Genomic DNA, 16,170 nt, shown 5'->3' on the forward strand with positions numbered 1-16,170 from the left:
AAGCTGTGACCCACACTGTGCGTGTGCACGTGTGTGTGTCCGTCTGTGTGTCTTGTGTCTGTGTGCTGACACCACCCTGGTTCTTGCTTGGATCAGGAAGAAGCCCATTGACAAGCACAAGAAGCTGCTGTGGTATTACGTGGCCTTCTTCACCTCGCCCTTTGTGGTCTTCTCCTGGAATGTGGTCTTCTACATTGCCTTCCTCTTGCTGTTTGCCTACGTGCTGCTCATGGACTTCCACTCTGTGCCGCACACCCCTGAGCTGATCCTCTACGCCCTGGTCTTCGTCCTGTTCTGTGATGAAGTGAGGCAGGTAGGCCAGTGTTGTTCACTTTTCCTGGGGAGATGCGAACACATGTCTGCTGACTCAGACAGGGCACTGGCAACACACCAAAGAAATGATTCCACTCAGTACAGCTTAGTGAACTAGTGAGTTTCTTGGGGTTACTTACAGGAGCACAGGTGACTCAGAGGCAGCAGCATCGCCCCAAAGCCCACCCCAGCCTGGGTGATGACCCATAAAACTATCCTGGAGCTCCCACCCAACACTTCCTGGAAGAGTCTCCTCCACCTGCTGTTTGTTTATATCTAGCCTGGGGAAGGGGCCATGAGTCAGCTGTTTACTGTTTATATATAACTTGGGGTAGGGGCCCATGAATCTTGTAACTTCTTGAACTTCCTGAGTCTTGCACATTTCACTGGCTTCTGGAACCTTCTAAGTTTCCTCAGCCTCTGGAGTCTTATGAGCCTCCCTACTGCTCAAGGAGAGAATGCTTCAATACACCCAGGCAGCTGCAGAATCGGGCCTCTCTTTGGGTGTCCTCCCTGGGTGGCAGGTCCTTAATACCAAGAGGCGTGGCAGTTGTCTCTGAAGTCGAAATGCCACCAGTTCCCTCCGATAAATGTTCCCAATGGGCGACAGTCCCCAAACCTGCAGGTGATTTTCAAACTCTCTTAGATCCCCAGAGATCTCTTAGCACTGAGTTCATTCCTTGTTCCCTAACTAATGCTGACTGATGGATGTGGCCAGGGAAGGTGTACCCTTTAGCTTTAACTGTCAACTTGACACAGTCTATAGTCATGTGACAGGAATTGCTTCCATCAGATGGGCCAATGAGCATGTCTGTGGGGGGTTCTCTTATTGGATGATTGCTGTGAGAGGGCCCAGCCCACCATCCCTGTGGTCCTAGGCTTAGAAGAACTGGCTAAGCATGAGCCACCAAGCAATGCTCCTCCTCCATGGTTTCTTTTTAAATATTTTATTTATTATTTTACATTTTTTATGAGTGTATTATCTGCGTGTACGTAAGTACACCTGTGTCATGCAATGCCCGCAGAGGTCAGAAGAAGGTGTCGAATCCCCTGGAACTGGAGTTATGATGGTTGTTAGCTGCCATGTGGGTGGTGCTGGGAACCCAACCCAGGTCCTCTGCAAGGGCAGCCAGTTCTCTTAACCACTGAGACATCTCCCCAGTCCACCCTTCCATGGTTTCTGCTTCAAGATCCTTTTTGGGTTCCTGCCCTGACTTCCCTCAATGATAGACCGTGACCTAGAAGTTTAAGCCAAATAAATCCTTTCCCTCCCAAGTTGGTTTTGGTTAGAGTGTCTTATCACAGGAACAGAAATCGGGCTGTCAGAGGGGAAGCCGGCTAGAGACCCTGGGCCGAAGGTTCTGCCTTGATCAGGAGCCTTCCGTGCCCCTCCCTTTGCCACTAGCAGGAGCAGAGCAGGGGACCCGGGCGGGGATGGGGGGCATGCTGTCTAGTAAGGTAACACCCGGCTTGCCAGTGGCAATATTTTGAAGTTTTGTAATCCCTGTGGGTTTCCCGTGACTTCTTCATGGTACTTTTGTGCAGTTTCTTGGGCTGTCCAGTTCTTTGCTTTCTAACTCCACCACTGAATTCAAAACACTAGCCCAGGCTTCATGGAGTGGGTGCTTCTTGAATTAGCAGATGCTGAAGAAATGCATGATGAGGTGAAGGAGGGAGCTGTCCCCGAACCACGTTGAAAATCCGCCCCAGAAAGTCTTTTCAGATCTGGTTGTTCCTTTGAGTCTGAACTTCAGAATATCTCGATTTAGCAAGTGTGTACTAGGTACATACAACTTATGGGAAGTATTTACAGTTCGTGAAGCACTATGTTTAATGGCAGGAGAGATTTGAAGGTGCAAATAATGCTGCTTTGCCCTTGCAGGACGCTGACTAGTCTAAAAACACGAAGTTGGCTTAAATTGCCATGACAACTCTGATAGACCTCTCTCCCTCCCTCCCTCCCTCCCTCCCCCGCCGTATGTGCATGTAATGTCTAAGACTCCTGGGTTGAAAAGGATTTTGGGGTCTGTGTGTTCTTAGCATGGGAGTGTCCTGATCTATTACTAACACCTGTCAGGAATGTGAGCCGTAGGAAGAGTCCTGGTACTAGTGGGACAGTCTTCTCTCCCTGTCTTCTTGACAGGTAGGTAAGAGGACAGAATGGGGATGGAGCATCAGTGGAGGAGGAGGAGGAGGAGGAGGAAGAAAGGGCCAACTACAGACAGGGTGGCTTGAACAGCAGTTTACTGCCCACAGCTCTGGAGGCCAACAGTCCAAAATGAGGTGTGGCAGGGCTGGTCCCTTCTGTAGGGAGACTGTTCTGTGATGTCCCCTTGCTTCTGGAAGTTTTTCTGGCCATCCGTGCCTTGTGGGTGTCACACTCTGACCTCTGGCTTCATGTCCATGTCATGGCCTTCCTATGTGCAAGTGTGTGCCCCAGTTTCCCCGTTTCCTGGGGACAGCAGTCATGCCCGAGCAGGAATTCATCTTGACCTATTCAGTTCTGTCTGCAGTGACCCAATTTCCTAAGAAGGTCACAGTCTGAGGCGTTGACGGTTAGGATTTCAGTTTGGAGGTGCAGTTTAGCCGTCTCCAATGGTCTCCCTGCGGCCAGCTTACTCCCTACTTCTTGTTCTGGCTTATGGCTTATGTCATTAGTAAAGAGGGGGGGCACTGTGTGAGAGAAGCAGAGCTGGGGGGGGACACTTAACTTTCAGAACAGATTGCCCTGGTCAGAGGGACCACAAACTCAAAGCCAGAGGAGAAATAAGTCAGGAGAGGCCTGGGGGAGAGGGATAGGGGGAGAGAGGAGAGGGAGAAGAAAGAACCCAGCTGGAGTTGCTGACAGTCAGTGATACATAGTTGCTTGAGGTTTTTTTTACTTCTGGTTCCTCCCCTCAGGAAGCATCTCCTACTGGAGACTCCAGATGAGCAGGAACCAGGTAGGGTCGACTTCTCTTGCACCGACTCTGCCAGGGAGTCCTCTGAGCCCCTGAGGTCCTACAGAGCATCGCCAAGCAGGACTGATCTGCTTTCGGGTTTTATTACACACATCTGACCCTGGGGCCTAGTGAGGTACAGGCACAGACATTCAGGGTCCAATTAGTCACCCCTAGGCTGTCCATGGCAAGATTGCTGGGGCCAGAGAGGGGAGATGGAAGGGACCTGCCCACACTCCGTTCTGAGCAGAGAGATCTCAGTGGCCTTTTCTTGGAATGGTCAATAAACAGTCAAAAAAATATGCAGACCACTGCTGTGATTCCTGTCACTCTGAAATCCAACACTAGGGGGCACTGTTTCCCTTCGGGTCCCTGGACTTCTCTGTCTTTGTGGGTCTGCAGGCCTGTGCTGTCTTGATTGACCAGATTCACCGTTGTTGGGAAACCTCCAGACAGGATGCTGTCTGTTTTAGATTGTGTCTAGGATGGTGGCAGTGATGTCCCCTTGCCCAGTGGCCGGTGCTCTCAAGCCGATTTGGGATTTCTAACCTAGACAGTCAACAGTGCAGTTACAATTGTTTAATCACTCTGCTGCTGCTAAGCAGACACTGTGGGTGTTTGTTTAAAATGTGTTAAGTCCATCCCCCTCCCTTAAGTCCTGAGCCCACTATGGGGGTATATGTGTGTGGAGGGTGGAATCCACCCTGGTATTTTATGAACATGGCTTAGGCTTAGCTTTGCACTTCAGAGGAGGGCTTCTTTCCATTATAATTCTATTTTCTCCCTGCAGTGGTAGCTCAGTGTCCCAGAGTTGATCCATCTCTATCTCTTGTGAGGTATGCCAGGCTCAGGCAAGGCTGGGCTTGGATTGGTTGGGTCACTATCCACCTACCTCCCAGCAGGGATGGAAGGGGGCACAGCTGGGCAAGGCCTGTGCCAACCATCCTCATCTACCAGGCTGGGAGGGAGCAAATGACTATTGGTAGCCAGCAATCACCGCTGCCCAGCTAAGTGGATGCTCCTGCTACCTCCTCAGGACACAGGCCCCCAGACCTGTATCTACACAGTGGAACATGCTCCAACCCAGGCCATGCATCCCAGCTTGCAGGATATCTGTGGACGCAAGAGGTCACTGCTGGCTGTTCAGATCTGTGAGCCTGCCACACCTGGGCAGGCAACTTAGTCACCTTGTCTAGGCCTTGGTGCTAGGGACACAGTAAGAAACAGAATATTTGGGGGCTGGAGAGATGGCTCAGCGGGTAACAGCACTGGCTGCTCTTGCAGAGGACCCGGGTTTGATTCCCAGCACCCACATGGTGGCTCATAACCATGCTTAACTCCAGTTCCAGGGGATCTGACACCTTCTTCTGACCTCCTTGGGCACTGCAAGACATGGGTACACTTACACACATGCAGGCAATATACCCATGCACATAAAATTAAAATCAATAAATTTTTTAAAAAAGAAACAGGATATTTGAACAGAAGACTAGGGACTGCAAGTCCACAGAGAGAAATGAACACTTGCCTTTACATGAGAATCAGTGTCATCTCATTAAATCCACTGTCCTGGGCTTGGCACAAGCTTGGGATGCTTGTGGGCTCCCACTAGCCAGATTCTGAATGGATGGGCAAAGGAAAGGGCTAGACAGCCACTGTGGAACTCTGCAAACCCTGTTTATGGATTCCAGTGGATGATTCTTTTTTCTTATGTACATGTTTTGGTTTTGTTTTATGGTTTCTTTTTTTTTTGAGACAGTGTCTCCCTGTAGCTCCAGCTGGCCTGGAATTTACTATGTATACCAGACTGGCCTCTGTCTCACAGAGATCCACCAGTCTCTGCTTCTGGAGTGCTGGGATTAAAGGCGTGCACCACCACACCTGGCTCTATATGTACATCTCAAAAGAAATTTTCCTAAATCAAGATGTTATCCTGTCATGGGCCAGAAATCTTTATAATAAACACAAATTTATGGTGACAACTGTCTAGGTGATGACTTTTGTAACTGTGCAGCACACAGTGCATGGTGTGCACGGTGGCCTGGGTTTGTCATGTTTGCCCACGCAGGTCACACATGTTCTCTGTAGCTTCACCTGGAGAGCATGGGAAGGGAGTCCCTCCTCTTGACTCTGTAGTCTCTCACACAGCAGAGAGCTAGATTTCTGGTGCCCCTGGAACAGGTGCGGCTGTGGGAGGATTCACTGGACACAAATAATGCTTTCCAAAAGGCTTGGTGGGAAAGAGGAGATGAGCGACCATTTAGAAATCTGAAAGAGAACGGTGTCCAAGCTGCCCACTTCTCTCTGTCCCTTTCTTGCCACAGTGGTACATGAACGGTGTGAATTACTTTACCGATCTGTGGAATGTCATGGACACACTGGGCCTTTTCTACTTCATAGCAGGGATTGTGTTCCGGTAAGTGGTCTTACTGCCTTCCCAACTCCAGGCATTCTGACACAGAGGTGGAGAAAAATTCCCAGACATGCCAAGCCTGTGGGTGATCTATGGCTTTGTTCCTTATCAGAGATCATTAAAACAGGTCATTGCCTCTGCCCTGGGGAGACATGTGTCTCCTCCCCCTTCCTGGGGGTCTGCCATTGAAGCAGGGCTCTTTATGCCGTCTCTCTCTTCAGTTTCACATAGGCTTTGGGGGACATCCTCAGAAATGGAGGGGAGGTGATGGGGGGATGCTTGCCATCTGTGGTAGTTTGAATGAAAATGTCCCCCATAGGCTCCAAGTGTTTGGACATTTTGTCCCCAGATGATGGTGCTGTTTTGGGAGGTCTTAGAAGGTGTGGCTACCCTGGAGGAAGCACATCACTGGGGGCGGGCTTAGAGAGTTCTTAAGCCTTGCCACATCTCCAGTCGCTCTCTTGCTTCTTGTGCCTGTGTGATGATGTGAGAGCTTAGCTTCTGCTCCTGCTCCAGCCACCTCTGCTGCCATGCCTCCCTGCGGTGATGGACTGTAATTCCCCTGGAGCCGTAAACTCAAATAAATTCTTCCTTTTATAAGTTGTTTTGGTCAGTGTTTCTATCACAGCAACAGAAAAGTGACTAATGCACCATCTTCCCATGTTGGTCCACTTTGGCCCATTTAACCTAAGGCACACGACTTTGGCCTGTATATTGGCCCTATGCTGCCCTTCCAGGAAGCCAATATATTCCTTCAACTTCAGAGTCGGAGCTTGTAAGCAAACAACCAAATCCAAAATGACCATCAAAGGCCCAGAACTGGGCTGGGGAGATGGCTCAGTCACAGGACCCTGGTTCAGATCTGCAGGTTACATGTAAGATCTGGGAGTGACAGCACGCATCTGAAACCTCATTGCTGGGGCAGAGGCAAGAAAAGGGTTCATTGTCTGGCCAGTCTAGCTGAATTGGTACCTTCCAGGCTCAAAAAATAAGGTGGCAAGCAATAGATTAAGATATCCAATGTTGACCTTGGGGCTTCACACACACATACACACACACACACACACACACACACACACACACGCACACACCCCACATGTGTGTACATATACAAAAACCAAACCTAAACTCTGAAGTGCTTTGCCCGTGTCCCACAAATCCTGTTCTTCTCTCCGCAGGCTTCATTCTTCTAATAAAAGCTCTTTGTACTCCGGACGAGTCATTTTCTGCCTAGATTACATTATATTCACTCTAAGGCTGATTCACATTTTCACTGTAAGCAGGAACTTAGGACCCAAGATTATAATGCTTCAGAGGATGGTAAGAGCCGATACTCACGGGCATCCTTTTACTTGGTCTGCCCAGAGGCTGGTCCATGGCTGATGGGAGGGTTTTGTCCTCAGCATGACGTGCTTTCACAGCTGGGTTTGCCTTCCCTGTGTTTCTGCCAGGCGGTACTCCCAGGGGAAAATTTCAGTCATGACGACTGTGAGAAGCAAATGGTGTCACTGTGTGGGCAGCTAGCAAGTCACCAGGGCTTTCCCGAGAGCTCACATTCTACATTATGCTTCCATTTGAGTCTTAGCAACTTGATCAGGGCATAGGCAGGGAGGGGCTTTCATACCGTTTTTTAAATAGCTGGTTTCAGTCCAGTTACAGGAGGTTAACATGTTTCCCTAGAGATAAATGCTCAGCTAGTTATGTAGGTAGGATGGGAGCCTAAATCCCACACTGTGTGACACAGATGTAAGGAAAATGCCATCAGCCTTGTTTTACCTACGTGCTAGGAGAACAATTGCATGCTGGGAATGCTGCTCTCCTGGGCTGGTCCTCCAACCTTCCAGACCTCCACTGGTTCTGTCTGGAAATCAGATGGGCCTCTGGATGAGCTCATACAGATGTCCCTTGCCAGTGCTGAGGCTGAGTTTGTGGTTTTAACTCAAAGCATATCTGAGGCATCCAGTCACCATGAAGTCATGCTATATGTGCAAAACACAGCAGAAAACAAGTCAAATGATCCATTCTTGTTTCACAAGGACTGCTTTTGTTGTCCTAAAAAATAGCCATACAGAAATAATCTAGGGGTTGAAAGAATGCCAGCACCATGAGATGTGGACGCAGAGAGGCCCTCCCAATCAGAGGTCCTCCAGCCCACGAGCTGGGCCCTCACTCAGAACTGCTATGGCTGAGCTGCCTGGAGACATGCAAGCAGGAGTCTGGTTTAAGTCTGAAGAACAGATGTCTCAAGACCCAAAGGCGATGGTGTTCTGCTCTCAAATTAGTAGCTAAGAGTTGGGGATGTAGCTCAGGGGTAGAGCACTTGACTGGCAAATCAAGGCCTTGGTTTAGTCCCAATAGTGCAAAAATTTAAAATAAAAGATAAAACATGTTGTAATAATAGATGACTGAGCAACTGGGTGACTTAAGTTTTCTAGGTCCTTGAGCTGGTCTGCGGCTGGCTGGGAGTGACCAGGCTGCATGGCCAGCTGCTGGGCGTGATCCTAACTGCTCTGACTTCTTCCCTTGGCAGTTGATCGATGTGTTCTTCTTCCTGTTCCTCTTTGCCGTGTGGATGGTGGCCTTCGGTGTGGCCAGACAGGGGATCCTTAGGCAAAACGAACAGCGCTGGAGGTGGATCTTCCGCTCCGTCATTTACGAGCCCTACCTGGCCATGTTCGGCCAGGTGCCCAGTGATGTGGATGGTAAGCCCAGCTCTGCTCAGGCAGAGGTGGAGCTAGGGCAACCAGTCTCTGGCTGGCCCTGACACAGCTTCCCGTGTTCACAGCCCTGATCCTGGGCCAATCCCTGGATCTCTCACCACTTTTTTTTTGCTCTAAGAAAGATCTTACCTTGCTCTCTCAATATTTCAATTTTGAAGTATTTTTATTTACTTTTATTTATTTATTTATTTATTTATTTATTTATTTATTTATTTATTATTTATTTATTTATTTAATTAATTTATTTAGAAACATTTATCTAGTCCAGGCTGGCCTTGAATTCCCTATATAGAAAAACCTTGAATTCTTGATCTTCCTTTCTCTGCCTCCCAAGTGCTGGGATTACAGTGTGTGCCACCATGCCTGGTTTATGCGGTGCTGGGGCTTGAACTCAGGGCTTCATGCATGTTAGGCAAGTGCTCTACTCACTGAGCCACATTTCTAGCTTCAAGTTTTCTCACATTTTCAGCGGTGCTACCCACAGTAGGATGGGACACATCTTGACAAGTTAGAAATGAGTGTTATGAACCGGACCTTCCCTGTATGTCACAGTGGCCAGGCGCCTGGTTGGCTCCTAAAGAGCGTGTGGAAGATTGACATTACAACCTGCAGTCAAGGCTTCCATCAGCCCACTGCCCAGAGGACTGTGGGGGTCACTCTGGCTCTCCACAGTCACTTTACTCTGCCAAGGGAGGTGTGGGGCATATGCGGGTGCATGTTGGGATGGACTGTGTCGGGATGGACTGTGTTGGGGTGGACTGTGTTGGGGTGGGCTGTGTGGAGTGTCTTTGTGACACTGACAGTAGCCCTAGCCTATCGTCTCCTGTTCTGCACCATGAACTACACTGACTGACAGTTCTTCTGAGTTAGGACTGGCCTGATAAGTGGCATTTCTCAGCTCCCGTCTTTTCCCTCCATTGGTCTCCACCCCTGAGGTGAGGCCTCTTCCACACTTCAGAAACAGCCCTTTCCGTGCTCCCTAATACTAGCTTCACTTATTATCTTTATTGGATCAACTAATCTTTCAGGTCTTCTCCTCACCCCCCATTCACCCCAACCACACAGCTATCAATAAACCTGGGAATAGCCATCCCCTATGAGCAGGAGCTGTTACTCTAGGGTTTCACCACAAAACTAAAGCATCACTTGCCCACTTCCTCCCCCAAGGCACCCCCATTGCCCTAATTCCTATACTCATTATCATTGAAACAACTGGCCTATTAGCTGTTCGATGGGTGGCCCCTTGGAACTCCTCAGTTGGCATGTTGCATGCTGTTTTTGTACGTGATGAAGTTTGTTCTGAGGACAACTCTTCACATTGGTGGGCTGAGTCCCATGAAAGAGTAGCACTCATGTCTAAAGAGTCAGGGCAGGCAGGGTTGTAGTTCTGGTCAGCATGGTGTTCCGTGTGTCTGTTTCCTCCCCTGAGTTCTTTCATGCCCCACCTGGCACACTGTCATCTTCCTCCAGGGTATGTCACTGATGTCAAGGCTGAGAGGAGGGACTCTGGCTCGGACCCCTTTCCTCAGAGTCAGAATCAGTGTCCACTGCTTTCTCTGAATTCACACAGGCCCATCTTGGCTAGTCTAAATGGAAGGTCTCAACTGGCTTCCTCCCAAGAGCCACCTGGACCATTCCCACTGTTCAAGTTTGTTTCTCAATTGCTGTGACAAAACACTTTGACCAGTACCAACTTGGGGAGGAAAGAGTTTATGTGGCTTATATCTCCTGGGTCACAGTTTATCAGGGAGCCCAAGGTAGGAACTCAGGGCAGGAACCTGGAGGCAGGATCTGGAGCACAGGCCATGGAGGATCACTGCTTACTGGCCTGCTCCCCTGGCCCATGCTCAGCCTGCTTTCTTATGCAACACAGGCCCCACCTGCCCAGGGGTGGCACCACCCACAGTGGGCCGGGCCCTCCCACATCACTCAATAATTAAGAAGAGGCCCCTCAAACATGGCCACAGGCCAGTCCAATGGAGGCAATTCCCCAATTGAGGCTCCCTCAACTCAGGTGTGTCAAGTTGGCACTAAAGCTATCCAGTACACCCACCAAGGCCACAGTGCTGTGTGTCAGAGTCCTTTTGTGATTTACTTCCCAGTGTTGGAGACTAAACCAGGGCCTTGCACTTGCTAGACAAGTGTTCTATTATGGAACTACATCCCAACCTCATGTCAGACCAGTGGTGTTGTCATTGATGCCTGTATTACTTTTACTTGTGACAACATACCTCACAAGATCAACTCCAGGAAGGAAAGACTTCCTTTGGTTCAGAGGTTTGGGGCGCAGTCCATTATGGTGGGGAAGTCCTGGCAGGAACTTGAGCCTGCTGATCACTTTACATCTGCAGTCAGGAATCGGAGAGAGGGGACTGTTAGTGCTGCTTGGTTTCTCCTTTTTATTCAATCTGGGACTCCAACCCATGGGATGGAGTTGCCCACACTGAGGGATAACCCTCTTGGGAAACCTCTCACAGGCATTCCAGGAGGCAAGTCACCTAGGTGACTCCAAATCCTGCCAAATTCACAATCAAGATGAACCATCAGAGCATCAGCTCTGGTCCTGTCCCTAGATCCTGATGCTCAGCTAGGTGTGTTGATTTTTCAGGGCCCTGCTCCCTCCCTCCCATGGTCACCACACAGGGCATTTCACCTGCCCACTGGCCATCTTACACTGTGCCTGCATCCACCCCTCTCTGTGTCCTTCAGATCTGTGTGGTAGCCACAGTGGTCTTTTGGTCAAGAATAGTTTTCTACTTAAAACCATCAAATTGTTTTCGGTATAAACCCAACAATCCAGCATGCATGCCGCTGTATTCACTGCTCTCACCCCTCGTCCCTACCACAGGGCCTTTTGTATATGCTGTTGCCAACTCTCTGGGTACCCGTTCCTTCCCATTTGCTCATGTGATTGGTACCCACTCTTCCTTCTGGGTATTCCAGAGATGGTTTCTCAGTGGGAAGCTGCTCCTGCATGATCCAGGAGGTTATGGTCCCTCTGTACCTTGTCCATGTCCTTTGGGGACTTTGTGCAGGTTGGACCTTAAAGCTTGTATGTTTCATTACTGCTGATTGAGGAGGCTGATGCTTCTGAGGGCACAGGGCCAGGTCTTTTGATCTTGATCTTAATGAAGCCCTAACTCCCAGAAGATGCTGACGGGTCAGCAGGCAACTCTGAGGCTCATGCCTGAGGTAGCAGATGGCTCTTGTGCCACATCCTCTGGGCTGCCATGGCCCTCCCTCTTCTATAAGGCCCTCACTGACCCATTGGTTCTGTGCCCACAGGTACCACATATGACTTTTCCCATTGTACCTTCTCTGGGAATGAGTCCAAGCCCCTGTGTGTGGAACTGGATGAACACAACCTGCCCCGCTTCCCCGAGTGGATCACCATCCCACTGGTCTGCATCTACATGCTGTCCACCAACATCCTGCTGGTCAACCTGCTGGTTGCCATGTTCGGGTATGTGTGTGTCATGTGTTCATGGGCCTCCACCCTGGGTTACCTCCATGCCAGGCAGGCAGGAGGAGTGTGGGCAAAGAAGCAAGATTCACCTTGAAGAGCCCAGAGTAGAGGCTGTTAGGAACCTGAGGTCTGCAGTGGTTGGAGGCCTTAAAGGGACCGTATAGAAATACAGGGTGCCCTACAGGCCATGGCTTGATTGATCTGACACCAGTGACAAGCACATGGGACAATTCCATTAAATCCAGGCCATGCTTGGTTAGGATTCATGCTGAAGTCCTCAGAGAGCAACTGAAATAACTGCTTTTCTTATTGTTGTGACAAAATACCCAGCAAACCTGAGGGAGGAAAGGTTTATTTGTGCTTGTGGTGAGGGTGCAGTCCATCAAGGTAGGAAGGTACAGCAGGGGGAGCGTGAGGCCGCTGATCACAGTGTCTGCAGCTGAGCAGAGAAGGTGGATGTTGCTTCACAGCCCACCTTCTCCTTTGCCCCTTTAATTCAGCCCAGGATTCCAACCCATGGCATAGTGCTGCCTACATTCAGAGCGGGTCTTCTCCCCACAAGGTAAATCTCTCTGCAAACATCCTCATAGACACCTCCTACGTGCTTCCAAACCCAGGCACTTGGCCGTGTTGGTACAACGGTGGCTGCAATGCAGGGCGCCTCCCAGGTTCCTTGCCGTCTGTAAGAGCCAGTGGCACAGATCACAGCACTTAAAGAACTCTACTTAGCTGCTCTTTAAGATTTTTCAGTTAAAACCCCACAGAGACCAAGGAACAGAGTCCGAACAGCGACTCTCCTCTGGGACTCATGTTTAGTGAGACATGAGGGAAAATACAGTGCCTGGGATATTGTTATTGGATTTGATAATTTTCCTTAATGTGTTTAGAAAATGGTGTCTTTTCATTCCTGTTCATGTTTCTTAGAAAGGTTTCAAATGGTCCCGTGTGGCAGTTTCCATGGGAGAGCCTTAGCTACGCGCTGTTCATTTAACAGAGACAGTCACTCGAAGATAGATGAATTTTAGTGCCAACAGCCATTTACACACAAATATCCAAATTTAAGAAGCTGCTTATTAAAGCTTGGTATGAGAGAGCCTTCTTTAGTCAAACTCAGAACTCTAGGCGCTCTGAATCACAAGGTAAACATACTCAGTTTCATAAAACAATCCTTTAAGAGAGACAGTATCTCGCAGGAAATGATAAATGATAGATTGGGGGAATGTTCACTGCGTCTGATGCATAAAGGCTTTTACTTCATAGTAAAGAAAGAACTCCTGCAAATTTAAAGAGAAAGACAACCCCAGAGGGAAATGGTCAGAGAAGAAAAGCAATCCAGAGACAGAAAACTCAAATGGCCAATAAACATAAAAAGGGGCTTCACATCATGAATAGGAAGATCAGGTTCAAACAGGAAAATGCTGGTTTTGAGCCCATCAGATCACAGACATTTGAGGGATTCTCTGGGGTTGTGGGGGGTGAGGTAGGGCAAGAACTATTGCCATAGGAACGTGATCACCATTATGGAAAATAATTTTTCAGTAACTAGAAAGGAAAACACAATCTTTGATCCAACCAGCTGACTTGGATTCTATCCTACAATTATACGTGAACAGTTGGTCATTGTTTGGTTCCTGCCCACAGGAGATGCCTCTGAGGCTATCACACCTGAAGGGTGCTGAGCAGTGAGTGGTCAGTTGGTCTCCTGGGATTTTATCTTTCCGTTCACCTGCCCTGTGGACAGAGTGGAGGTTGTATGCGGTCATTGCTGTGCCTAAAACCCTAGAAGGAGCTCATCATGGCTTCTCTTGCTGCCGTGACGAAACATTCGACAAAAGCCATTGAAGGAGGTGTGTTTTGGCTGCCAGCTGGAGACTGCGGTCCATCATGGCAGGGAAGGCATGGTGGCAGGAGCCTGAGGCAACTGGTCACATTGTGTCCACATTCAGGAAGCAGAGGGTGATGAAGGCTGGTGTTTAGCTGGCTTCCTCCTTTCTTTTCAGTCTGGGACCGCAGACTATGGATGGGGCTTATCCACATTCAGGGTGGGTCTTCCTTCTCACTTCAGGCTTTCTGGGGATGTGCTCATAGACATGATGATTCTATCAAGTCAAGTTGATGATGAAGGTCACACCCTTGTAGCATTCAGAGTAGATTTCAGGCTCTTCAACTTTCTTACCAGGCCATCTGTGACCTAGGCTAGCACTCCTAAGACCCAGCCCCATTACCTGTCCTTGGCAGCTATTTCACATGTTGGTCCCTGAGCGGGGTGATGTCACACGATGGTCTTGCACACCCTCCTTTGTCTGTCTGGATCATCAGGCCCCCACTGCTGCCTGTTCCTTCTCTAGACAGCAAGCATCTCTGTTGTCCTTCCATTCTACACAAGGACTCTTGGGGCCCCATGGTCCTCTCCTCTTCGACAAGAGCCACTTTTACTTCTTCAGGACAGTCAGCTCTGAGGAGGGAACTGTGCCCATCGATCTCAGGCCCTGTGCTTGGGAAGTGGAGAGAGGAACCTTCAGTATTCAGTCTGTGGTTATGAGCTCAGCTTTCTGGTGCATTGTCTACTGAGGAGCGGTGGCGGTGTCTAACAGGCCAGCAGGAGATTCCTCACATACAGTGTTTGTTCTGTGTCAGCTTCTTGGGCTGTAAGGATCATATGACCTGGGAAAAGGAGTGTGCAGCCAGACAGTGCCATGGAGCAAATGCTGTCCAAATATCAGAGGGCCCAAGGTCCGAGCGAGCCAAGAGAAGCAGCAGGTGGTGGGCATTTCATCTGTCACAGGGAAGGAAGCAAGCAGGCCAGCTCCTAAGCTTTAAGTGAAGGTGCAGAGGAAGCAGGGTGGTCTGTAGGGATGTCCCACCCACCTTTATAGGCAACACTTGATAGCTCAGGGGAAAACCAACCACTAAACAAGTCTGCAGAAGGGAAACCACAAAGCCTGTTGTGGTCTGAATGTGAACTGTCCCTCACAGACTCGTGTCTGAGCACTTGGTCCCCAGCTGGTGGTGCTGGCTGTTTGGGGGAAGTTATCGAACATTTAGTAAGTGGGGCCAGGTCTTAGAGTTATAGTTCAGCCCTGTTTCTGGCCTAGTTCCTCTCTCTCTCTCTCTCTCTCTCTCTCTCTCTCTCTCTCTCTCCTCTCCCTCTCCCTCTCTTCCTCTCTCTTTTCTCCTCTCTCTCTCCTCACCCCCCACCCAAGATATGAGCAAGCCCCCAATACCTGGCTGTCCTAGCCACTAGCCACTCCTTCCTCCACGCCTTCCCCCTTCTCCACCATGATGGATGGTCTTCCTGTCTTCCTTCAAACCAGGAACCCAGAGCAAACCTTCCCTCCCTCCCGTTGCTTTCTGTCAGGTCACCATGATGAGATCAGGGCGCAACAGAGGGCATGCCACGCCTCTGAGTTGCAGGAACTCAGTGGACCTTAGAACCAGTGTGCTGTAAGTACAGAAGGGCCCAGTCAGGGTTGTCCCTGTGATCATGAAGTGACAGAGTCCAAGCTGCGGATGGAGCTGTCCAGCTGAGGAGTGGGAGAGCAGGTGGCTCTCGTCTGTGATCCTGCCAGTGTGTCCAGCTTAACTCAGGTCTCTTCCTAGAGGTCCGGAGTCACTATACCTACCTGGTTATCATCCCACTCAGAGCTTGAATGTGATGGTTTGGGGCCATCCCTCCTCTGGGCTACCTCCTTCATCAACCCTGGCTTATCCTTGAGGCCTTTCCTTCAGTGACCCCTGGCTTGGAGCTGGAGAGCAGCAGTGGAGTCCCACTATGGTCTGTGGGCCAGTTCCCCAGACACCTCTTCCAGTCGGAGCTAAGCTGTCCGGAGCTTGCTCCGTGGGTGCTGGGCCCTGTGGCCCCTGTCTGGCACCACATCGTGGTGTCTGTTACAAAGCTTATCCGCTCCTCCTGGTGCCCGCATCAGCTGTATTGTAAATGAGCCTCTGGGATGTTCAGGAGCACTGGAGGGCTGCCTAGACGGTGTCGCACAGAAAAGCAAGGGGCACCCACACACCTGTGATGAGTCTGCGCCGAAGTCACACATCCCAGAGGCAGGAAGGGAACCTGAAGTCGGTAGATGACTCATGTTGCCTTTTCAGGAGCCCCGGCACGTCAGGGCCTGGTGCTGAGGATGGCACGGAGCCCTGAGAAGCGCTCGCAAACCAAGCAGTTAGGGGGACCTTGGGGATAACACACATGTATTGTCAGTGTGCAGAAGGACAGAAGGAGGACTCTCCAGGCACAGCTCAAAGGTCTGGGCTGCTTCAGTGACCCAGGGGAAGCTACAGATATAGAGGAGAAGGATGAGACGGCAGTAA

General features: G+C 49.9%; 1 protein-coding gene across 1 annotated transcript in view; it reads left to right on the forward strand.

The window, feature by feature from the left end:
• Trpm8 (transient receptor potential cation channel subfamily M member 8) overlaps positions 1-16,170 on the forward strand; it is a 117,957-nt gene that overhangs the window by 75,072 nt on the left and 26,715 nt on the right. The window contains exons 17-21 of the mRNA XM_008834505.2: positions 97-313; positions 5,576-5,667; positions 6,843-6,984; positions 8,195-8,366; positions 11,670-11,847. Of these exons, the coding sequence (XP_008832727.1) occupies positions 97-313; positions 5,576-5,667; positions 6,843-6,984; positions 8,195-8,366; positions 11,670-11,847 (801 nt within the window). The remainder of the gene's footprint in view (positions 1-96; positions 314-5,575; positions 5,668-6,842; positions 6,985-8,194; positions 8,367-11,669; positions 11,848-16,170) is intronic.

This window comes from Nannospalax galili, unplaced genomic scaffold (genome assembly GCF_000622305.1).
Source record: "Nannospalax galili isolate Female #2095 unplaced genomic scaffold, S.galili_v1.0 scaffold771, whole genome shotgun sequence".
In the NCBI taxonomy this organism is placed as follows: domain Eukaryota; kingdom Metazoa; phylum Chordata; class Mammalia; order Rodentia; family Spalacidae; genus Nannospalax; species Nannospalax galili.